This window comes from Antedon bifida, chromosome 2, assembly GCF_963402885.1.
Source record: "Antedon bifida chromosome 2, ecAntBifi1.1, whole genome shotgun sequence".
NCBI lineage: Eukaryota > Metazoa > Echinodermata > Crinoidea > Comatulida > Antedonidae > Antedon > Antedon bifida.
The window spans coordinates 19118346-19143761 of NC_136227.1; the positions used below are offsets into that span (position 1 = coordinate 19118346).

General features: G+C 31.9%; 1 protein-coding gene across 3 annotated transcripts in view; it reads right to left on the minus strand.

Moving 5' to 3' along the window:
* Nucleotides 1–468: 468 nt before the first annotated feature.
* The window catches only part of LOC144835070 (E3 ubiquitin-protein ligase BRE1A-like), a 29721-nt gene continuing 4773 nt past the window's right edge, over nt 469–25416 (minus strand). Inside the window, exons 2-20 of one of the 3 annotated variants that reach the window (XM_078690090.1) lie at nt 20882–21026; nt 20571–20738; nt 20295–20454; nt 18887–19066; nt 18651–18769; nt 18242–18436; nt 13782–13907; nt 12771–12944; nt 11654–11789; nt 11117–11238; nt 9944–9970; nt 8282–8523; nt 7830–7914; nt 6417–6599; nt 6112–6240; nt 3465–3674; nt 2964–3104; nt 2402–2503; nt 469–1394 (exon numbers count right to left, since the gene is read on the minus strand). In XM_078690090.1, the coding sequence (XP_078546216.1) occupies nt 1215–1394; nt 2402–2503; nt 2964–3104; nt 3465–3674; nt 6112–6240; nt 6417–6599; nt 7830–7914; nt 8282–8523; nt 9944–9970; nt 11117–11238; nt 11654–11789; nt 12771–12944; nt 13782–13907; nt 18242–18436; nt 18651–18769; nt 18887–19066; nt 20295–20454; nt 20571–20738; nt 20882–21007 (2805 nt within the window). In that variant the 5' untranslated portion in view covers nt 21008–21026 and the 3' untranslated portion in view covers nt 469–1214. Of the gene's footprint in view, nt 1395–2401; nt 2504–2963; nt 3105–3464; nt 3675–6111; nt 6241–6416; nt 6600–7829; nt 7915–8281; nt 8524–9943; nt 9971–11116; nt 11239–11653; nt 11790–12770; nt 12945–13781; nt 13908–18241; nt 18437–18650; nt 18770–18886; nt 19067–20294; nt 20455–20570; nt 20739–20881; nt 21036–25416 lie in introns of all 3 variants that reach the window. The other 2 variants (XM_078690091.1, XM_078690092.1) reach the window with 2 other exon arrangements.

Below are 25416 nucleotides of genomic sequence, written 5' to 3' on the forward strand. Positions count from 1 at the left end.
GCCATAAGGAATATACTCTGAAAAATTGACGATGAAACTGATATCAAGATAATTGACGGACAAAATAGTGCTAAGGAAAGAATAAATAAATAAAGAAATAAATAAAGATCCTGACAGAATCAAGAGGTTATATGCATTGTTATATGCATGATAATGCATATAACCTAATAAACAAATAATATGAAGAAAATCAGAAAGGGTGCGTTTAAATTTAGTGCATAGCTTGCGGTTTGAGAGGTAGCTTTTGAATAAATTATTATTGTATCAACAGCCTTCGAGAGGTCAATGAAAATACCAATGGCAAGTTCACCCGCCTCGAAGGTCCCAACAATTTCATTTGTTAATTGAAGAAGTTTCGGTACGGTAGAATACCGTCACTGACAGAAGTACAAGCCAATTCTATGGTTTCATTAAAAAAGGACCAAAAAATATCAATAGTGACATCTCTACTACAAAAAAAGAGACAAATTGTGTGAACATAGTTGTATAGTTTTATTTATTTAACTGTTATAGTGTACAGAAAAGAATTTCTGATTTTATTTGACCACATGCTGTAAGAGCATTTGAATGAGTAACAAAAAAGATATTTATTTTTAAATGTTATAGTGAGTGTACAGAAAAGAATTTATTTGAGCAAATAAATGCATCGGTAGCACCTCACAGTTGACTGTACAATACACAAGAGACACGGATAAACGCAACAGATTCTAGAATTGCAATGGACAGAAATTCAACTTTTAACTTCAATTTTATCAGTTTCTGACACAATTAAGCTTTGAAATTTGTAATATACTATTAATAATCCATTCCAAGCAGTTGGCTGCTCTCTGGTGGTAGGGTTTGTTGCTCTGAGGTATCTGGAGGTATCTGGTGGTGTTTAGTAGGGCCGATGTCATTTGGTGTAAATATAACCTGTCATCATTCACCTCATGCCATTTTTATCATTACCATTACAACTAACAGACAGTCATTATTTGTATACTAAACAGGCAGCGTATATTCTTACTACGTTGCCTAGTTCAAAGAATCAACATTGAAAACACCACTTTTTAACATCATTTACATTACCTAATACTAAGCCTAAAAAAGCACTCTTCTAGTAAAAAAAAATCATTAATAAACGCTAAAGCACTAAAGTACCAGAAATTAAATACACCATATGACCACCATTTTTTAATTAAATACCTCACTTTCATAAAGTACCAATTTTTTTTTTAACTGTCTAACCAAATCCTGTGATAGTCATTTGCACCAAAACCAGCATTACATTTTGGGCACTTTCGCTGCCTTGTCTCGTACCGTGTTTTAATGCAATCAAAACAAAACACGTGGTAACATTTCGATAGAATGACATTCTTTCGACCTTTCTTGCAGCATGGGCAAGTAAGTAAATCCTATATAAAAATTGAATAAAAAAAAATGAATGAAAATATTTCTATATTACTTGTCAAGATTAAGATTGTGAATTGAATTGTGAATAAAAAAAAATTATAAACTCTTTATCTTTAAAAATAATAATCGATTTCTAAAGCACACCTCTCTTCCAAAGGTCCTCAAGGCAATTGAATTGTTTGACTTTTGGCTTATACAAAAATTCAATTCATGGCAATGAAATAATGAGGGCACTGAGTGGCAGAGGTAAATAAAAAAAAATGCATTACATGGCTGAGCTTGACCCAAGGTAAAATCAGAGCAACTGGGAACTGCCATATTTATCCAATATATATTATTTCAATAAACCACCTATGTTTATATTATAATCATAATTATTCCTGATTCAATGCAAAAGGAATAAAATATATTTAAAAATATATTCGTTTTGTACTTACAAATGTGATATTTGTCAACACGAATTATGCTTTACGAATATGAAAGCTCAAAAGTTTAAAGATGTATTGTCCCTTTGACTAATTCCAAAAAAATTTATAAAAAAAGATTTCGAAAAAAAGTGGGTCATTTTGAAATATCACAATAGTTATTAACTTTCACCAAAAATTATTCGAAAAAAAAAAAATCATTTAACTGAAATACAGACGTTTTTTTGATCAAAAAATAACTTTGACTTTCAGTCAAAGTTTTCGATCAAAACATATCTCATAATGCAACGCGCTTGTTTGGCTACTCTGTATGCATAATCATAAATGTAATCAAATTAATTTACCTGTTAATTATGTAAACTTGTTGTTTTTGGCTCGAATTTTCGACTTGAAGTGAATAACTTTAATATTACTTTGATATGGCCAATTTCAATTTAGAATATTTTGACCCTCATTTTTTGTGTTTCAAGGGACAATACATCAAATGTATGATTGATGTATCTGTTTTGGTATATCGTATTCATAAGGGTGCAAAACCTCCCTAGTATGTCTAGCTTTATGTAACAGTGTATTGAATCAAATACCTTATATGTTCTGATTTCTTCCATTAGGACTTCATCAGCACTGCTTGTCAACTCAATTCTTTTGTATCGCTCTACCTTACGTTTCAAGCCAACAATTTCTTCCTAAATCAAAAAGAAAAATTTATGTTTGCATTTTAATTAAACACATTTTACTAGGTCTTATGTAACTAATACCCCATTCACACACACCAGCATTTGTACCATATGCACCCGAGTGTTTGGAAACTCTGAATCTTATTGGTGAAATCATATTTAATTTGGATAGTATAGTCTGTAATGGTAAAATACAAAAGTGGAAGCAGAACAGTGCATACAATTAGAATACAGGTCCCCAATGACAAATTAAATAGAGGACAGAGGATAGAAACTTACAATAATGTCAATTTTGAAACAATTATCACATCTCACTACTATATATTCATAAAATTAGGAATATTATATATAGAAGCAATTGCTTCAGTGTAATTGCATTAGTGATCTCACACAGGCACACAAGGTGTTAAGGATTAAGGTTAACAAAGAAATATACAGTATAAGTACAGTTTTAAATACATTATCTTACCTGCGACCTTCTAAACTTGTGATTCTCCTGTTCAACAGCACTACTGTTTTCTTTTACAAGTTTTTGCAGGTCAGTAACTTGTTTTGACATTTTCTCATACTGCAATTTAAGATCTGCAGTTGACTGTGAGTTTTCCATGGCCTAATGACATGTGGAATTTTAATAAAAAGGTTAAAGATTTCCATTGAATTGTATGCATAACAAACGCTGCTAAAATGATAAATACAAACAACTGGAATAACATTTGACAACTTCAAATTTCAAATGATGCTTTAATTGATATACAAATTACAATTGTAAACCAATTCCAATTAAGACGCCAGAGGATTCAGTAATACATTTAATGTATGTGTAATACAAAACAAACTCCAAACAATTTAATTTGGATAGTATAGTCAATCATAATGGCTTCCTCACTTTTTTCAGTTTTAATTTAATTAATATTGTGTCACATATCGACTATGAGAATTGTAATTAAATATTGTAAGAAATAATAATAACCTTTTTTCTATTCATTTCTGATGCATTTTGCCTTAAAGTAAGCTCTTTCTCAATACTACCTAGAGTTGTTTGCAAGATTCTTTCTTTCTCTTCTAGTTTTCTGACTACCTGGTTCTGGGCATCTACTTGTGATTGTAATGTGTTCACTTGATCTGCCAACACATCTTTTTCTTCTCGAAGAAGCTTATGAATTTGGTTAGATTTAATTCTCTATAAACAGATATTAATTTAAACTTAAAAGATCAAAACTGGTATTATTCAGGAGTGCAAAAATAAATGTGAGCATAATAATAATAATAATTTTTTAAATTATTATTTAATGTAAAGTGCACTTGTAGTATATGCTGTTTTATTAGGTGATCATTTAGAATAAAATGATCACCTATTGTTATTGTATAAAATCTTTATTATTATTTTTTTTCTTTTTTTTTTTTTTCTTTTTATTGTTTCTGTACACTATTTTGTGTAACAATTATCTCAAAAAGTTTAATGTCAATGATTACAAAAATTTCAGAATATCTTTCAAATAATATAACTTAATCCTAATAAGCTTTCCAGCGTGATCACTCATCCGTGACGACATTTATACGCCATTTTGCGAAATCACATTATCAATCATATCTCCAAAATTCATTATCACATATTAATGAAATTCACTACACGTAAACTTCAGATCAAGGGTAAAAATATTAGCAAATAAAAAGTTGCGCGTTTCAAGGTCATGCATGTGAAATCGCGCGCTAAAAATTTAAAACGCGCAAAATTAGGTTTTGATCAATTTAGAGCATGAATTAGGCCATTTGCGTGTTTCCAAAAATTACTGCGCAAAAAAAAATTTTGCGCGCGCGATACTTAAAAAGCGTAAAAAATATGAATTTTTTTTACAAATCTCATTCTACTCACCATCCTTAGTACATTCACCAAATTTGAGTCAGTTCCGACTTAAAATAACGCTATACGAGCACGTTAAAAATGACAAAATGCGCACATTAATTTTACAAAAGTTCTGAAAATGGTGAAAAATAGGTCTTTTTTAAAATGAAAATAATTCTTCAGAATGCAAGATGACCCCCGATTTTTTTAACTTATTCTGGAAGCCATTGAGTTGTAGATATGAATTCATGTACACATTTGACGTACAAAATGTTTTGACGTCATCAAATGGCCACTTGAATTTAAATATTAGGATTTGTTATCTTTTTGTGTAGATTATCACATTCAACAGAGCGCATCTTGGTTATGTGTGCTCGAATTTCGCACAAATTTCAGTATGTGCTTGCTTAATTAATTATCTTTTTCATGAGTTGACACTATTTTCATTTTATTGACGTCATCACGCGTAAAAACTTGAATAACGTAGGCCGTGTAATTTCACCTTCGCAGTAAATTTGAATATCTTACAGCTCTTCAGAATTGAAGGTTACCTTGATGATTATAATTTATTATGAAAGCTGATGAAATGTAGATATTAATTCATATAAAAATTAAGCCTATCGGATGTTGTGACGTTAACATATGGCCAGTTGAAGTGAAAAAGTAGTTTTTTCATATTTTTCGTCAAAGTTATACACATTTCAAAGAGCGCGCACAGCGCTTCTACGTGCCAAATTTTTTTCCAAATCTTATATTTTTTTGCTCAATTAATTATCTTTCGAAATTGTCATCTTAAAGTTTAGTTTGATAACGTCATCATGCCAAAAAATTAGAACATGTGTGTCCCGTAATTTCACCTATGCTACACTGTATATAGATATACAGTATATACTGTACATATGGCATATAGGCACAACTCAGCACTATAAGCGTATATAATAGGATGGCATACATCAACATTTTCCGATCGTATGTTAACGTACGTGCATGTTTAAAAAAAAATAATTTCAGTAAAATGATCACCTATAATTCGTCAAAGTGACGAATTAAATTCTAGTTTATTATTATGTTGGTTTTAAAGGCTAGGTGCGGGCAAAAAATTTCTATTGATCATACATTCCAATAATTATCGATCTATAGTTTCCCCTATGTTTCATAATTTTTGGGATTTTATTTGTGTTACACGAGCTTGTTGAAAATAAGCACTTTCTTATCAGTGGGGGGATAGTTCAAATTACACAGTAAAATCTCTATTCTTTTGTGCATAAATTTTGTAAATAGAGAGGCATTTTAAAAAGCTATGAAAAATAAACGGTGTGGTCAAAAATGTTATCAGATAACTAAATATAGGTAATATAACTTGAATATTACATTTCTGGTATTTTTATTCAACTTCAGCTTTTTATTTTCATGCTATAGCAAAAATTATCCACCGTATATCCACCATCTTTTTTCACCTTCTAGGGAGTCACCAGACATGTTATTACATTAGGTTAACTACCTAACTACTGAAAAAAAGTCTTCCTGGTTTTTATGGAAGAATTTTGCCAAATTTTGTATTTGGCCATATTAAGGGAAATTCATGTTTTTTCGTCTTGATTTCTGTTACAAATATTTGATTTATGTACAAGTAACCAAATATTATATTTAAAATTCATGCCTGTACCTGAGCTTTAATAACACCAAGTTACAATTACAGAGTTCATTCCATAATTCATTTCAAATTATAAAGCTTAATATTATTGAAGCCTTAAATTAATTTAAAATGATATACCTCTGACATTAATTTGAAGTTGGCATCATCTTTCTCTCGTAACTGTTGAAGTAGCCTTGTATTCTGTTCTTGCATGTCTTCAAATGCTTGGCCTGTAACATCCATTTCAGACAACAATGCTTCTTCCTCCTGCCAAAATCATACAATAATAAGGGTCAGTAAACTGATTATTCTGTTTGGTAAAAGTAGTCCTGTAGTATGTTATAATTTAGCTCACACTATCATAATAAATACAGAGTTAAAACATAACACAATGTATCCCTGATACTGAACTATACTAAACAATAAGCTAAAATCTATATTACCTGTTTCCTGTCAGCCAGTTTCCTCTGTAGTTGGTGAACAAGTTCATCCATATTGCGAATTTTGCGCATGGCATCTTCATTTGAAAGATGTCTTGTCTCTTTCTGATCTCGTTCCTCTAATTGCTTGATCCTTGCCCTCATCTCTTCAAGCTCTACCTTTGCTCTCTTCTCAGCAGCCAAAAGCTATAAATAGCCACAAACATCAATAAAATATTACCTTTATACAGTATGAATAATTAAGCTGGCTCAACAATCAACCATTTCATACAATTCAATCTATAAAGAGACAGTGGGCCCTAATTCATTCTTCTAATAAATAATTAATTATTTTAACCTACTGATTACAGGATTTCTAACTGATTTTTAACACTGTCACTATCAAATTAAACAAATTTCATGTTCAATCCTAGCCTAGATCCCTTGTTAAATCTCACCAGTTGTTACCTCTGATGTGTTCCTCCCACTGTTTAAATTTTTCAACTTTGCCATTTTCAAAGTTTCTCTATTAAGAGAGACTACATTATACTTGTAAGCTTTAGTAGCAATTATAAGCCTAAGCAGTCATATATTATGATAATAAAACACTGTGCTAGTCAGAATTTGCTTATAACTATTATACTATATATATAACTATTTTTGGCACAGGACAATGGTCAAATTTGCAAATGCAAGTTTCTATTGTTGCCAATTTTAAGATATTACACACAAAAATGCCTAGAAAACTGCACATAGATAACATTTGCAGTTTTCGAGTTCAATCACACTTAAATCTTAAGTACATTTTCTATTCCTGATAAAGACAACTTTGAGGTTTTGGTTGAAAAAGGTGGAAAGAAGGTTAAACCTTAATCACATTAGGTGATCCTCCTGTTGGATGCTATACCAAACTGAAAATGTTATTTTATTGCGAATGTAGAAATTCCGGAGTATGCATGTCACTAATCAAGAGAAAATGCATAGTTTGATTGTTACTTATTTTCTTGGCATATTCTTCTTTTCTTTCTACAATTTTTGTTGGTCGTGTTTCTCTAAAACTTGTTAACAGAGCATTTTGTTACTTGGTCAGCATATAGCCATTTAATCCATCTTTTTTTTTGACACACGCCAACTTATGCATGATTTTATGAAATTCCATGATTAATCATACTTAAAAAGCAAAAGGCATTTTCCATTGAAACTGAAAAAATATAATTCATATCTAGGGTCGATTTTTATGGCACAATTCAGCACTATGACATACTTATATTATAGAAAATTGATTATGACAATTAAATTGGCATAATCAATTTTCTGTGCTCTAACATATGTGCATGTTGCATTTGCTCAGATAACCTAACTAATCCAAAGTTCAAATACAGTTTTATATTCATTCATAGAAAATCGAGGGTGATGGAAGTCATCTACTATATTTACCATGGCCTTTTCTCGTTGTTCTTTAGGAGCACCCTTGTACATGTCAAGTAGGAGTTTCATCTCTTTTTGGTTTTCTTGAGATTTTCTAAGACAAAAAAAAAATGATTTATTCTTGGTTCTTTATACATTTGTTCATTTTTGAAACATTTTTTTTTGGTAGTTTCATCTTTTTACAACAACCCAAAACATGTTTTGTTTTACTTAGTTTTCCGTGAAACAACCTTCTATTTCTGTTTACATTCTTTTAAGAAGAACTTTAACACTACCTATTTTATAAATATTAGCAAGTTTGCTTTGCTACGTATCCTATTAGATTTATTTACAAGAGATCTTAAATTCTTCTTTCTGAAAAATAATTTAGAACAACTACTATATTCTTATTTTTTCCCCTTTAATCTTTTTTTTTATTATGGCATACTAGAATATTATATAGATTGTTTCATTTTCCTTACTTTAGCTGGGCCTTTAAATCCTTTATAATATCAGAGTCTATCTTAGCATCTTTCTTTTCCATTTCTTTAATTTTTTCACGATCCCTATCCTTCTCTTTTTCTTTTTTCTCTTCTACATTGTGCTCTTCCTTTTTGTTCACCTGCTCTTGGCTTCCTTCTCCTTTTTCTGACCCAGCGCTGACTGAGCTATTGCTGCTGTGGCCATGCGGTATACTCTCCCTACGACTTGCTTCATGTCTCAACTGAAAAAAAAAAAATATTTACAAAATATAAATTAATGTATGCAATTACCATAATAATTTTTTTTAAATACATAGTTTGGTTTAAGACATTGCAAAAAAAAAACCAGAAAAAAAAAAAGAAATTGAACAACTTGATATATATTGCTCTGTGTAAAAACTTGCATAATAACTACTTTATCAAAATCATGTTTCGAGGAGATGGAATTGGTGCGAAATGAACAGCAAAAGAAGATAAAACACAGGGAATAACAAAATGCATTTGTTTTCATATACTGTAATTAACTGGGTTACAGTATCTACTTGGGTGTAAAAGGAAAGATGCTGCAAACCATTGCTGCTAGTCTGCTGAGCTTACCAATATTTTAGTGGTCAATGCCATTACTGAGTACAAACCTCACACTGGGTTTGCACAATAGAAACATTATAGTAAAGTGATCATTTCTACCACAATAAAGAAATAAGTGATTTGCTCAAATTCAGTGTTTTCTGCCCTTTCACAAAAATGTAACAATCTGATCGAGAAGCATTTAATACTGCTTTCATTATTATGTACAATGTACAAATACTCTACTGTAGGTGAGCTACATAATGGACCACCACCATTGAAAATTGCAATTTATTTTCAAAAAAAGAAATGCATGCAAAAATAATGGCACTATAGTGAACTCTTGAACTCAACTCAACATTATTATTTAGCATACAAGAAGATGTGATTTACTTTCCGTTGTCTAAATGTTATTTTGTTATGTAAAGGGGCCAAAGGCCTAAATTGCGAATAAATGTCCTAAACCTAGACACGAAACAAAACAAAAATTTAACTTGTGAAAATATTAAATTTTATAAATTAATACTTTAATCTCATAAATACCCATGAAAGATGTTTGCAAGTATTGAATTGTAGCTAATTTATACAAGTAACATTAAAGGTACTTTTCATGTTCAGCATAAAACATACATTTTTTGTCTCTGGGCATGAGTTATACAATTTGGACTCAACAGATTGTGGTATATTTAGTAGAATAAATCTAGGCTTAAGGTTTACAAAGTAAAATAATGATAAAATTAATTTATACTACAATTTATATTTCTCTATATAGCGCTTCGCTAATAAAACATACATAATACACATGGAAAAGAAGCTGTTGATTAATTAATTACTTACTTAGTTTGGGACATAATTAAATTAGAATGTAGTTAATAATCATATTATAGACTCCCTTTTCTTACAGGTTAGAGATGAATGCAAGTATTACTAAAAGCATACATTTTTGCAATTGTTATTAATCAAAAAGTACTTTTGTCAACTGAGTAATAAGTTAAAGCAAAAACACAAAGAAACAAATAAATGATAAAATAGAAAATTTAAGAGAAAATAGCAAACATTAGAAAATAGTGTCTGATTTTGTACAATCTATCTTACCTTGTAATTTCCAAAATCATGTTTAAGCTGTAAATGAAATGGGTTACACAATCATCAGACAACATTTTAATTTATGCATTCAGATGTTATACAGTGATGCTACTGTAGTGTAACTCTTTGCCATTAATATACAAATAGTATAGCCTGTATTTAATGTACACTGTATAATGTTCATAAAATCCTATACTGTAGCATCCTTAAAATTAGGACAATATATTATGTACCCTGCAACGTCAACCTACTGTAGTAAACAGTTCAGATATTGATAACATGTATAGAGTATGCTATGCTGTCAATCTATTGATAACATGTATAGAGTATGCTATGCTGTCAATCTATTGATAACATGTATAGAGTATGCTATGCTGTCAATCTATTGATAACATGTATAGAGTATGCTATGCTGTCAATCTATTGATAACATGTATAGAGTATGCTATGCTGTCAATCTATTGATAACATGTATAGAGTATGCTATGCTGTCAATCTATTGATAACATGTATAGAGTATGCTATGCTGTCAATCTATTGATAACATGTATAGAGTATGCTATGCTGTCAATCTATTGATAACATGTATAGAGTATGCTATGCTGTCAATCTATTTAAGTCACTACATTTATGCTTGTACGGATATATGTTTTTTTTCTGTGAAAGGTAGAAATTGTGTATGTTCAGAAGAAGCATTTCATATCAAATCATTGATCATTTTTAAATGATAAAGAACAGTTTAGCAAAACAGAATACTGAAGGAGAATGCAAAATATTGATTTATATAATATTTTCCTCCCATCACCATCGTTTAGTCTCTGATCAGAAATAAGTGGTAGATTTTAAATCATAGTATTTCCTTTCAGAGATAATAGATTTGTGTATGTTAAATTTATTCTGCTTGTATGACATAAATGAAACATGTATGCCTGACCAAAGAAATAAAATAGAAAGTTAAATATCCATTGATGCTGTGATTGTGCAATCCCTTTTAGGCCTAATCTTTAAATCTTTAAATTATGGTTGAGTGTAAGGTAATATTATACTATAACATCATGGTTTAGGTTTCTTAATTATCAAATGATGGTTTGTGTTTTTTAATGTAGAATACATGGGTAGGTTTTTGTTTTGGAAATGATGTTAAATTTTATATACAGATAAAAAAGCTAATAGTGTTCTTACCTTATTTATTTCCAGATGAGCTTCTCTAAGTTTGCGTTTGTACCTGTTGATCTCCCCTTTTAGCTGTTGGTTGTGATTTTGAAAGCTGGAAACCAGATGTCGAAGCTCTCTGTTTATTGGACCTGCCATGTGAAATAAGAATGTTTACATTTTTAAGTTTTTTTAAAATTTAGTTTCAATGTATCTGATGATAAATAAATAATGTTACAGAAAAATCTATTCAAACATAAAATATACTAAAAAAATGAAAATTAAAAAGTACATAATGTTTACATTAATTTGTTTTGTTACAAATCTATTTTCATGTCTTTTATTGTATGATATAGCAAAATAATGCTTGTTTTAAAATGGCTACAGAATATGGAGTGTTCAGGGAGGAGATATATTCAACTGTAATTGTAAGGCTCTAAAAACATATATCATGCTTCATTTACCACAAAATAATGAAGATGAGACAATCTAACAGTAAAAACTATTAGGTTTAGTTTCTCTCACTAGCACATTTAATTTAATTGAACTGAAGACAATTGACCTTACCAGCTTGTTCATTGGCTGCTAGATTTTGTTCAAATTCAATTCTGAGCATTTCATACTCCTTGCGAACTTGAGACAATGTGTCTTCCAACTGGATGACCTCCAACCTTAGTTTCTTTTGACATGCCAGTTCATCACTCTAAATTAGGAATAAAAGTGAAAGGAACTTATATACAAAAGCATTGTATATTATACAAATAATGAATGTTTATGAGTGTAATGGTACAAATATTATGGCATAAGGTGAATGATGAAAGGTTATATCAACGAGGCAACGCCGAGTTGATATAACCTTTCATCATTCACCAAATGCCATTATTTGTACCATTACACGAATATTAAACATTCATTATTTGTTTTATAACATCTAAATCGATTCCTGTCATTTGAATCAAATATAAGGTAGCCCTAGCCAAGCGGCCTACATTTCATTCAGATTGATTAAAACAGTAACATTTGGTTTTTAATATTATAATATTAAATGTTATATTTATATGGATTTTATAAACACACCTACTTTAGTGTTAATTATGTCAACAAACGACCAAACAATCCTATGCCTAGCAAGGCTAAAACGCCTAGGCTAGGCCTAGCCTAATACTAACAGGCCTAGCTAGGCTAGACCTAGTAGTAGTACTAGATTGGCTAAAAGGAAAAACTTCGACAGACAATTGGAACTAATCTTGGCTAATTATGGTTTTTCCAACGATTCCACGTCTTGTAGGGATGTCCCCATTAAGTAATCAAAATCCTAAAAACGATCTAAAGCTAATTTAAATGCCTTTTTGAATGAAATTAGTACATATTATATATCTCCAAATCGTACACAAAAATCTGCTGCTGTTGCATATCTCGAGGTGGTGTTTACAAACAGAGACAGGACGACAGGTGGCGCTGTTGTATTTCAATGTCATTTTTGTATTCTAAATTTTTTTCATCCGCGAAAGGTTTTTTTTTTCGTACACAAAATGTTTAAAAAAGTACTATTAAACGATCGTTTAATAGTGCGTACTATTGCACGCCATGTGACCCACAATCGTCCAATCAAATGACAGGAATTTATTTAGGTGTTATATAATAAGTAATAGTGCAACACTTCTATTGTGTGAATAAAACCTACCTCCATTTGTTCAATTTGTCTAAAGTGAGCATTTTTAGTTGTGGTCAACAGGTTTCTGGATTCTTCTAATTGTGTTCTCATGTCTTGTGCTTCTTTATGAAGCACTGTAAATTGAGATTGAAGACACTTGTAAGGTGCTGTATCTACAAGGACAGATTCTGGAATATGCTGAAGCTGTATATAACAGAAAGAAATGTTATGTACTGTATATAAGTATTAACCAGTTTTATCACAAAAATAGTAAACTTTCTTGAATTTCCTATTAAATGTGTGTATTACCAATCACATTAGGGCAATCTAACAAGACACTGAGCTCCCCTTGCCAAGATAGTCCTTTGATCTTATGTCTGGGTGCGACAAATGTCTACATTACTGTACTATATACATATTCTCCTATTGTTAGATTTCCTTGGATGCATTGTCCTCCAAAAACATTTCGGCCCGGGACGATTCGGTCCACTCAAATTTATTGACTTTGACAATAATTTTAATTAATGTTTAAATAATGTATGTTTTTTTTTCTTTAGGCCTATTCATTTATAGAGGAGAATGAGTAGTGGACCAAAACAAGTGGATGCCCTATCTTCGTAGACGTTTTCATAAGACTCCTTCACAAGTTGAATAAATAAAGGATAATAAATATAGCCATAGACCTAGTATTATGATTGATTAATATTCTGCCATTCAATCGTGTTTTAGAGTAGGCGTAGGGTTTTCTGTAATGTTTTCTACCGATTTGATGATTTATTGAATACTGTAGGGCCTATAATCCCGGGCCAAATCGTCTCAGGGCCGAATCGTCCTGGAACCATAGTAGATAGACAACTCTAAAATATCCACTGAAAAACTAATCTATTAGAATTGATGTTTTTTATTTTTTTTGTGGCCCAGTCTTTAAACCAAATAATTAATATTTTTTACTCAACAAAAAAAAAAAATATTTATATTCGTTGAAAGCAACTCATTAAAATATTTTCCTATTCAACTCATAAACATTCATTGTATATTTACATTCATTTTCATTTGTTCTAACTCTTTAATCTTTTCTTGATGTTGTTCTTGAAGCTTATCGAGTTCCACTAGACGTTTATCAGCCAAATCTTTATGATCATCAAGTTCACTAACAATACCTTGTACCTAATATACAATAAATACATCAATTTGAATGAAATTAACACTTTATTGTAGTTATAAACAAACGGTAAACAAAACTGCTTTTATTGCATTAGTTTAATGAATCATTGACTTTTTTCTTGACATTTACATTATTTAACAATGGAATTTCCTGCATAAAATAGCTCCCGATTTTCCATTGTAACTAAAAAACAAATTAGAAAAATTCTTTCAGATATAAGTATGTTTATAGACCGGGCGCCCAGAAAGTTTATTCATGTGAAAAGCCACAAAAGGCTATTATGTAGATATTTGGATTCAATATTCAATATTGCTGCTGGGTCATATCCTGTAAATGGACACCAAATAGGATGGGTAAAAAATGGATTTAATCATGTGAAAAGCCACACGGATAAGTTGTTGGATATTGTCGCCATGTGTATACAATGTTAAAACAGCAATGACAGCAACTTTATCCTGTAAGTTTCCCGAAACAGTAGCCCGAAGTGACCACTTAAAAATGGTGTTATTCATGACAAGAGCCACACGGCTAATTCCTTTTACATTGTAACATTGGGATGCACAAAAATACCATTGAAAGCAACTTTATCCTGTAAGTTGCCCCAGGTAGTAGCCCAAAAATGCCCATTTAGTCTGGTCAAAAATCACCCTCACCATGGGATAAGAACGTACCCTAATAAAATTTCATCCGTAGGTCCCATGTATATTGGTAATAACATTTCTTGATGTTGCGTCTTGCAAAACTTGGGATATTACGAGGAAATTAGACTTTTATACCAAATTTATAACCGCCTCATGTCGTATAATTGTGTACAGCGAATGCGATGAAGCGTGACTGAAATTACGAGACGCCGTTTGCGCCCGTTGAAAAATACATTAACAAAGCTATAAAACCTACAAAATGAATAGTTTATACAATAATTTAAGTATAGTTTACAATAAATTATATAATAAAATGTAATAGTTGGCGCCGTCAAAATACTTTCACCATACATGTAGGCAAAGCTGTTCTTGCTTCGAATATAATTCCTCCCTCTGTTTCTTTGTGCAGAGCATTACAAAGATGTTGCAAATTTGGTCCTTAATATATTTTCTTTAACTACCGATTTTTTTTTATTCCACTATTTTTTGCTTCTTCTGTCTTCAATCATTTTTTCAATGATGGCAAAGTAATAGATTTAATAGATCCTAGCAATTTTGAAAATTACTTTATAACCAACTCCTTTTGAATTCCGTTGATGTGTTAAGCAGTATCTTTAACAGATGGTTCTTCATCCTTGGCACATTATTGAATATCTTTGTTATATGCTCATTAGAAACAGCATTCAAAAGACATTATATGTCATAAAAAGTGTTGGCTCATAAATGATCGACACCAAACAGATCCAATTTCTGGAAATGAAACAGCAACTTTGAAAGCAGAATGCAGATGCTGACTATACCAAAGACTGCAGTATATATACCAGATTTAGGGAATTACATGACATAAATGAGGCACGGTAAACATCTTTTCTTGGCAAAATATATCGATAATATGTCAGCCATGTCTGACAGCTCCTTGTAAATACAATGATGCATGTTGGTCAGTTAGATGATATACTCTATGTTGTCCAATTTTACACCATAAAACCTTGAAAAGAAGCACACTGGGCTTCTTTTCAAGATAGTATGGGATTTTCGAGATAGAATTTGAATATCAAAAGAACAGTTATTTATGATCGAGTTTATATCATACATTTATTTAACAGTTTAAAATGGTATTTTGATCATAAAATTAACATTTTTATCCCGGTCAACCTTGACGTCCAAGCTCGCTCGATTTTTTACCATGCAAAAATATCTTTTCTATAGCCCACGTATAATAGCGCTTTACTTTAAACCTATTATTTTAATACCGAGAATACTGGAATTTATTTTCATCAATTATGATATCATAACTCAAGAGCACTGATCTTTTTGGAACTAGTCAGTGTCTAGGTTTAACATGCATAACATGCAATTCGAAAGAATAGTGCTTTTGCTAAATGGCTTTAGTTATTCCTCTATCACTATATCTAGCCATAGCTTTAATACTACATAATATGAGGCCTGGCATCACAAAAGCGGCGCAAAGTCGCAACCCGAACTTTTGAGATATTTAGCCTTGAAGTTCAGAATGTGAAAAACGGCATAACCTAACCATTTTAAAATTTTCAATAAAAAACTTCTTCAACATATCAAACTCTTGGTCATGAAAAAATATCACAAATATGTGTATTTTGCAATTATTTAAGTCGTTTCCATTGAAAATATATTAGGAAATTGTACTTTGTTCACGAAAAATCAACTTTCTTTACGGCGCTTTTGTAAACAAACCGCTAACCCGAATGACGTCATATTTGGTACCTATCTGTTCGAAAATATATCAGCTACTATAATTTGAAACAACCTAAGGGATATTTGTTAATCTAGCCAATGGAAATTGGTTTTATTAGGTTGCTTTTGTTTACGATGAAACAGCATGGCTTCCACCATAATTTTTAGAATCAACGTTTCAACATTTTGTGAATATTTAGGAATTTAATGTTATTTTTATCCATATATTTTAAAAAAAAAAAAAAAAAAATAATATTACGTTATTGAGGAGATAATAGCGAGTTTTGACAGAGAGTTTTGTCGCGTTGATCGGCGGGCTAGGCCAGGCCCAGCTAATCGGTGTCATTGTTGATTTACTCAAAATGAAGATTTCCTGAGCTAGAAAGTTATGCCATGCCTCATATCTATTTCACTGCCTCCTGTGAGTACACACCGCAGAACCGCATCGCTGAATTTGGGATTTATAATGATGGGATGGTCACCAAGTGCCTCGAAGGGCCATCGCTACCACTAAACATTGACAGGAGAATAAGAGCCGGGAAACGTTATATTAATGATTCTCGGTACTGTATCTAATTCCGAAGTATCATAGGAATATTTGGTAATACAACATCACATGTGTTTCACATGTATCTAGAGTAACCTAACTCTTAACCTAACCTTACATGATACAGGCACCACATGTGATATAAATGAGATGCTATATTACCAAATATTTCTATGATACAGCACTGAAAATCGGGTGTGCTGATAACTTATATGAAGCAAATGCGAGCCTAGTAGTCAAATTTTGGTTCTGATACAGATAGTTATGAAGTCATAGACTATGTAAGCGAACCATATAATGATGGGACCAAGAAGAAGACAACGATGGAATTTAGTCATCATTCGACACATTAAATCCATTTAGGCATCTATGTTTTTATATGATTTATCTTGGAGGAGGACGGCCATTTTAGGGTTAATCTGTGACAGTTCTAATACAATGTATCATGTAGGGTCAGATCTAATATCGTGTGTATTCACATAATTACCATATATCTATTTATATGGTAATTATTATAATTTCGTATATCTCAATGTGTAACAATTAGGAAAAAGAATTTATTCAATCTATTTAGTGGACCGGAATCGGAAATTTGAGGCATTGCTGTCAATGATATTTTTGTATATCCCAAAGACATAGTTACAATGCAAAAGTAATCGTTTTACTCTTCAAATTATTAAATCTTGTAGGGGGCGATTCGGAAATTTTTGGAATACTGTCTGGGGCAACTTACATGATAAAGTTGCTGTCAATGGTACTTTCGTATATCCAAAAGGGTACTAGTTATAATGTAAAAAGGATTTTGTCATGTGGCTCTTCGCATGATTAAATCTTGTAGCGCCAACAGGCAATTTTTGGGCTACTGTACCCTGGGGCAACAGGATAAAGTTACTGTCAATGGTATTTTCGTACACCCCAATGTAAAAGGAATTTGCTGTGTGGTTTTTCGCATGATTAAATCTTGTATGGCCCAAAGGGCATCTTTGGGCTACTGTCTTGGGAAACTTACAGGATAAAGTTGCTGTCAATGGTATTTTTGTGCAATGTGCATCAGTTACAATGTAAAAGGAATTAGCCATGTGGCTCTTGACATGAATGACACCATTTTTAAGTGGTCACTGGGGCTACTGTCTCAGGCAACTTACAGGATAAAGTTGCTGTCATTATTGTTTTAACATTGTATACACACATAGGAACGATATCAACTTTTATCAGTGTGGCATTTCACATGATTAAATCCATTTGTACCTCCCTTATTTGGTGTCCCTATGGAAAATTTACAGGATAAGACCCGGCAGCAATATTGATTATTGAATCTTCTCCATATATCTACATAATCAGCCCATCAAACCTGTTGTGGCTTTTCACATTGAATAAATTCTCTGGGCACTGGTCTATTTAAGAAATATGGATTATACAGTAAGATAAGCCTCACCTGTGTATTTGCATATTCACCAGATGTGGCCAAAGCCCTATTTTTAAGCTTTGTATAGCTCTCCTCAAGGAGTTGTTCTAATTTAAATGCTCTTAGTTTAGCCTTTTCAACATCATATTGTACATCTTCCATTATGTTTGTCAGTTCTGCTAACCTATTCTCTGCCAAAAGGAGCTGATCTGTCTTCTCTGTGAACTGTTTATTAATTAGTAAAAATATACTATCATAAATTAATTTATCCATATACAGTATTAGGTTTAGCCAAGTTTTCAATTAAATATTATTTTCAAAAGCACAGAAATGTAACAGTATTTCATAACACAAGTTGTTGTTCAAAGTATGTCTATCAAATTTGGTTCAAGCAAAGTCATTCTAGTATTTTTTCCCACATAAATATTAATGTAAATACCTTAAGTGTTGTAGTATGATGTTTTGCTTGCAGCTCTGAGACAAGTGTTTTTAGGCATTTGTTTTCAGTTTCTAAATCAGCATTAACACCTACAAATATTTCTTCTTTACTTTCATCAGCTAAAATTGATTATTAAAATGCACATAAATATACTTAGAATGAAACAATATAATAATCCACAACGTTAAATTACGTCTATTTCATAACAAAAGGCTTTTCATTATATTTTCACTTACAAGTACCACCCTGTACTTTCCAAACCAGTTTCTCATATTTTTGCTGAACACCATCAAATGCTTTTAAAAGATCAGCTACAACTTTTTTAGAGAACTGACATCTGTCCAACAGCAGTTGGTCTATCTCACTATGATCACAAGTCACAAGTTCTGCCAAGAAGCTTGCTGTTGCCCGGTTTTCTGATGAAATAAAGTGAAATTTTACATTAAATTATGTTTAAATAATGTCTTTAGTAATTGAAAATACTATAAAAAGCAATTAGTTTAAATTGACCTACTTGCCAAACATATATTGCCAACTAATTGGTATAAACATCAGCTACAACATTAGTTTATCCCTGGCTATGATCGGAAAACAGTCCAATTTAATAGTAAAAGAGTCTATTCATAGTCATTTAGTTATTGCTTGATAAAACCTCTGTTTACTAAACAAAAATAAATTTATGGTTCGCTTCTTAAACAACTCCAAAACATCTGTGTTCTGAAAATGTGTGTAGTGTGTATGAAAATAAGAAGAAGACAATAAGATAAGATGTAAAGATCATTTCTTGATGTTGCGTCGTTCAAAATCTGTAATTTAACAAGAAAATTAGACTTTTATACTCAATCTTTAACCTACCTCATGTCGTAAAATTGTTTGCGACGAAGCGCATCCGAGATTACGAGACGGAATTAGCGCACACGCAAATCTTAAACATCTGTTTTATGTAGTGAAATGTGAATGGAAAAATTCTGGAAGACATTTTAGAACTTAAAGAATCGTCAAGGATGACGTTTATTGTCTCATAAACTTTACATGGACGGATCCAGAGAGGATCGAACAGGCTCCTCCTCCCTATTTTGGAAAGAGGTGGGGCGGATGAAAAGGGAAAATGAATCTCAAACCAGCCCCTTTGATATGCTCTTAATTTTTGCAAAGTGAAAGTACTCTCATTATCATATACTTGGAATGGATTATCATTACTAATGATTGGTTCTTATTCTAACAAACCGCATTGGGTTTCATATTATAATGCCTTATATTATAACTATTGAGGTACTTAAAATGTCTAAGTTCGATAAAAGTATGATGAGTGAGGGTGCACTTTATTTTATGGAAGGTTATTTTTTTATTGATACACATATCTATAAATATTTTAGATTTTATTTGGGTTTCTTTATGTTATGTCTTTTATTATATAATTTATTGTACACTATACTTAAAATATGGTATAAACATTAATTAATGTAGGAGCTTTGTTAATGTATTTCTCAACTTGCACTAATGGCGTCTCGTAATCTCAGTCGCGCTTCTGTGCATTTGCTGTAAACAATTAACGAAATGATCTTTACATTATATTCTGAACCTGTAAGTTTCATTAAGGTACAAGCTTATGCCACGGTGAGGTGACTTTTGACTGGACTATACCTTTCATCTCTTCTGAATTCTTGTCTTCATCAATTTTGTCGGTACTTTCTGCCTCATCTTCTTCTTTTTTTTCTTCATCTTTTTTTTCTTCCATCATTTCATTATTAATTTTTGTGTTCATTGAAAACTGTTGTACAAGTACTTTGATATCTTCATCCAGCTACAAAAAAGTGAATTACCAATATTAAATAATTATTAGACGTAATGTTTTACTATAGTTTATACCGGCAAAATGCATTAAATACTTCATTGGGTTGTTCAAATACGCTATAATACCTGTGTCCAGTATTTGTTGACCATACCCAGCAGACTTTCATCCATACGCTGTCTCTGTTGTAAACCTTCAATACGATTTCTTAGTTCATTTTCAAGTAGTTGTCGTTGCTCCAACCTGTCCATCAACTTCTTGTTTTGGACTTTCAATACTTTGATATCTAATTCCTCCTGTGTGCAAGGTAAAACATTTAAATTGCTACAAAAAAAATCTCCTTATTTTCCTGAGCAGTTAAAAAAAGACAAATATCTTTAATATGAGGAATGCATTGTTATTGCACATGTATTGTAGTCAAAAAGCAACAGTATCTTACCATTGAGGAAACAGGACCGATCTGGGTAGGTTCTATATGAAACTTCTTAGCAGGTGGTTCTTCAGAAACACATGATCCTTGCCCAGACTCCTGAACCCCATCTGCTGCTGATCTTTTACTTGCCATCTTTGTAAGCTGTCAATACCTGTTAAAGCCAAAGTTAACTATGCTAGTTAGGCCTGATGTTTCGGCCCAGGGACAATTAAGCCTGGGACATTTTGACTGTGGTTGCCATGGTATGTTTCACCAGACTTTTAATGTGCAAACGAAATGATTGTAACTTATACGTGCTACTGAAAAATACATGCTTGAGCATAAACAATAACACCAAATCCACTTTTCTAGTAGTATATCTCTGTATTCATTAAGGTTGCATTTAATTATAAAATAAACATCAAACTTTACTATTTCTAATCTTAATTCACCAGATGTACAGTACTTCTAAAGCACTAAACTTTTATCAACATCATTATTAACTTCAAATTACAGTGTTCAAATGTTCGGTACCTCATTCAAATGCGATTAGCAATTACTGATTGTGATTTTTCTCAGATTATAAATCAAATCTCTCTGGTGGCTTATAAACTCTGGCACTCTGGTAATTACAATGTTCCTATTCTGGGGTCGGTGCGCATCAAATTGGTGTTCGCATGCATTTCTGTTGACCATTGAATCTTGATATGGATCGATTTGTTGACTTCCACCTCTTGTGGAAGAGGGGCACTAGTTATGTGTTTAAAGGGGGGTTCCGGGTTTAAAATGAATAGTAAAAAATATAAAATATATTTGTTTGTCTCTTGAACGGTAAAAGTTTCAATTTATATAAGCGCCCAGTTAAGCAGAACGAAGGCTGTGAAATGAGGCCAGATTACAAGTGCGGCTACGGCAAAATCACACTGTGGTTACAGAATAGAAAATTCGTAAAATGGTCAATCTTCCGACGACTCGTTATCATTAACCATATAAATTACTTTTGTAAAATTTATACTTATCTGATGTAATTTTAGTCGGTCTTCCCATTTGTAAAGTCCAGTTTCTATGAAAATGCATCACAATTGTGTAAAATCATTTGGACTACTCAGTTTACGTTTGCCGATTTTCGCACTGACTTAGGGAAAAGCCTTCAAAATCAATGAAGCGTAACGTATGCTGTACATTCCTGCTGAGGAGCGAGACGACGATACACATGCTCTCTGCCCATGCCTGGCATCGTCACGTGATAAGCAGATACAGTATACAATACCAAACTGGTTGGGTCGAGTATACCCCGTCTATAATCACAACACATGAACGATGTACAGTATTTGATTGAAGGTTGACTCGACCTACCGGAATGGTATAGATAATATAGCTCGAATGAGAGAGTTGGAATATTTGTAAACATAAGTATTGCTAATTTTAACAAGTGTAGCCTATAGTAAAAGGCCTGGTAGTATCAATACGCATAGGGTCTACTACAGCTAGCTCAATTTTTAACTGGGCCGGATCGGCTAGGTCTCCTTCCTACTACTAGGTCTACTTGCTTGATGCAGTATCCGCTTATTTGGAGAGTAAACTATTTTAGGCCTACTTAGACGATCGGGACACCATACGTGCGGACAGCGATCGGACCTTGTTTTGCCTCAATATTTACAGCCGATTTTGTAGAACGTTTTAGGTTTAGATTGTTTAGGAGTTTGGTTGATAGGATGGGTTTAGAATCCACTGAATTTTGTTATTTATGGGCCAATCATCTAGTAGGCTATCTAGGCCCATGGGCCCCAATGTTTTAACGTAGCCTACTGGAATGTTTTAAACTACATTTAAAACCGTCACAGGGGGATTGTGGGTTGGGAGTAATGGGCTGGAATTTGTCTGGGATGGGTAAACGCTCTATCAAAATGTTTGATCGTCCCGGGTTCAACAATATTTTCTAGCATTATTATAAGCAAAAATACAATTTCAAACAGTAAAGGATTTGTTTTAATTCCTATAATGAAACAATCAGTTATTGTATAACATTACTGTCTAAGGATAAGTTGTGTAGAGATATGTTTTTTGTTTGAAATCTATATATAAATTTACGTAAGGGCAAAATTCGGTAAATCGCGCCTTACTTCTAGAATGTTTACTCGATGGTATATATAGTTGGTTCGTACTTTCGGTACTGATTTTAACCACCTGATGTAACCCTGTTTACTAATTAAATTTAGTTAGATAATTAGTTATTGACAATTAAAACGAATTTAGGTTCAACGATTTGCCCCAAATAGGGGTGTTTTTCGATCGTGGTATACACTGTCTAATGGATGTCCGTCTTGAAAAATACCCGCAGACAATAATACGAGGATGCTTCGCATTTTCCTATCTCCTTCTACGATAATTGTTTTTAATGGCTGAAAACCGGTTGAACAGCTCGAATACAGCATCATAATGTTGAAGACAGGCCGATTTTCTTTAAAAAATACTATTTTGATAGATTTAATATACGTTTATAGAAATGTATTGATTTGCGATGAATGGAACATTCCAATCTCTGTTCCACAAGTGTCTATTCCCTCAGGCGTCGTAAAGGCAAGTACTGTATACTCATAACAGAAATTCGATCCATTTTTTTTTTTCAATCTGTGCTGAAGAGGTTGGATATACATTTTTTTTAAACGGATAATGAGCTAGCATTTTCACTCGCCGTATATTATGTACAAATCTTTATTATTGCAATTAAACCACCCACATCATCACCCTTCCCTCACTGGCATGAGTAGCGTTGTAAAACCAGTAGAGGATAGGCCTACGGTACATCACATGCCCTAAACGCAGAACAACTTTGGTGGGTAGGGTAGGAACCAACTTAAGTATGAATTGGATCTAAGAAACAATTGAAAACCATTAGGCCTACTAATTAAGTTGAGTTATTTTTATTAAAATATCGAATTTATGATTTTCCCCGAATAGAGGTGGTTTTCACAAACTGTTTTACATTATATAAACATATACACGTCGTAGTGATGTATCGTTACATGTACTGTACTATTTCAATCGACTAGGACGGTGATAGTTTCAACAAAGTATTACATCGCAATGTTTTACTGTGTTTAGTGGTATATTATTTGTAAAACATGAAAACAATTAATATTTCGTTACTAAATGGATTAAGAATATATTTAAAAATTGTTCCTCTTTGCAACCATCCTCTTCCCCATCCTTCAACAAATTAAGTTTGTTTAAATTTGACTTAAACAATTGGTCTCATTTTGTGACAAGTTTCTCTTTCGGAAGTAATTCCCAGGGTGCTAATTTTAGTTGAGTACATAAATCACATTGTCTATTTATACGTTCCTGTAAACGACATTATTATTGTCCTGCAGTACGTACATTTGAAATCGCAAGTTTTTTAACGCTGAAATTATTATGTATTCGAGAACCATCTGTGGGCACGACCTAGATGGTACAGGAGAGATTTTCATATACCGTACATGATATTCCTGGTTCATTATCAGCCCAAAAAACTGAACATCATTTGAATTGCTTATTATATAATGATCATACACACAATAAAAAGGTATATATTTAAATAATATGAAATTAAAGTTACTTTAAATAGACATAGGCTAGCCCTACCACACAGTGCATCGTAACTGAAAAAATATGGGGATTTTTCATTGAACGTTCAGTTGAAGTAGAGACTGATTACGATGTAATAAAGGCAATCAAACAAAATAATATCATTTGACTCCAATAAATATGTCTCAAATTTCATTGTTTTATTATTAATATACCATTTTTTTTATTGTAAAATGTTTAAATTTTGGCCTAGAAATAAGTGCGTCTTATACATCGACTACATAAAAATACTAATATTTTAGTCTCCGTTATGGGTGCGTCTTATACACAGGTGCGACTTGTACACCGAAATATACGGTACTACCTATTTATAATGACAAAAAAATTTCTTTATAATGCACAGCATATTAATTTTTGAAAAAATGTTAACTTTAATTTTCTTATTTATTGTGTCTATAGGTTTAAGAAAACATTAGTTTGCAAAATATTTCTTGTATTTTTGTGTTTAAAATTGAAATTTATAAGCTAATTTAGAAGAAATTGCGTTTTTGATTAAAGGTCAGTAACCTTTTGACCTCAAAAGATGTCAATAAAATGCTGTATTCATTTTTAAAAAGTATATTAGAATTAGGCAATCTATACACTGATAGCAAGTAAATGCAAATCTGTTGACTAAATTGTAAGTTATTCACAAAAAATGTTACGTACACCCCTACCCCATAATTGTAAACGATTACAAATTACTAAAAACAACAAATTTCTTCATTAATACACAGCATATTCATTTTTTGTTAATCTTTAACTTCAATTTTCTTGTTTATTGGGTCTATATGTTCATGAATAGGTAGTATTTTAGGTACGTGGATTACTTGATGGAAAATAATGGACTTTCAAAGGATTTATCAAGGAATTAATATGAATATCTTGTATATAAATTCACATATGAAATGCAATAATGATTACCAAATAAATTGGATGATTTGTCCACCTCC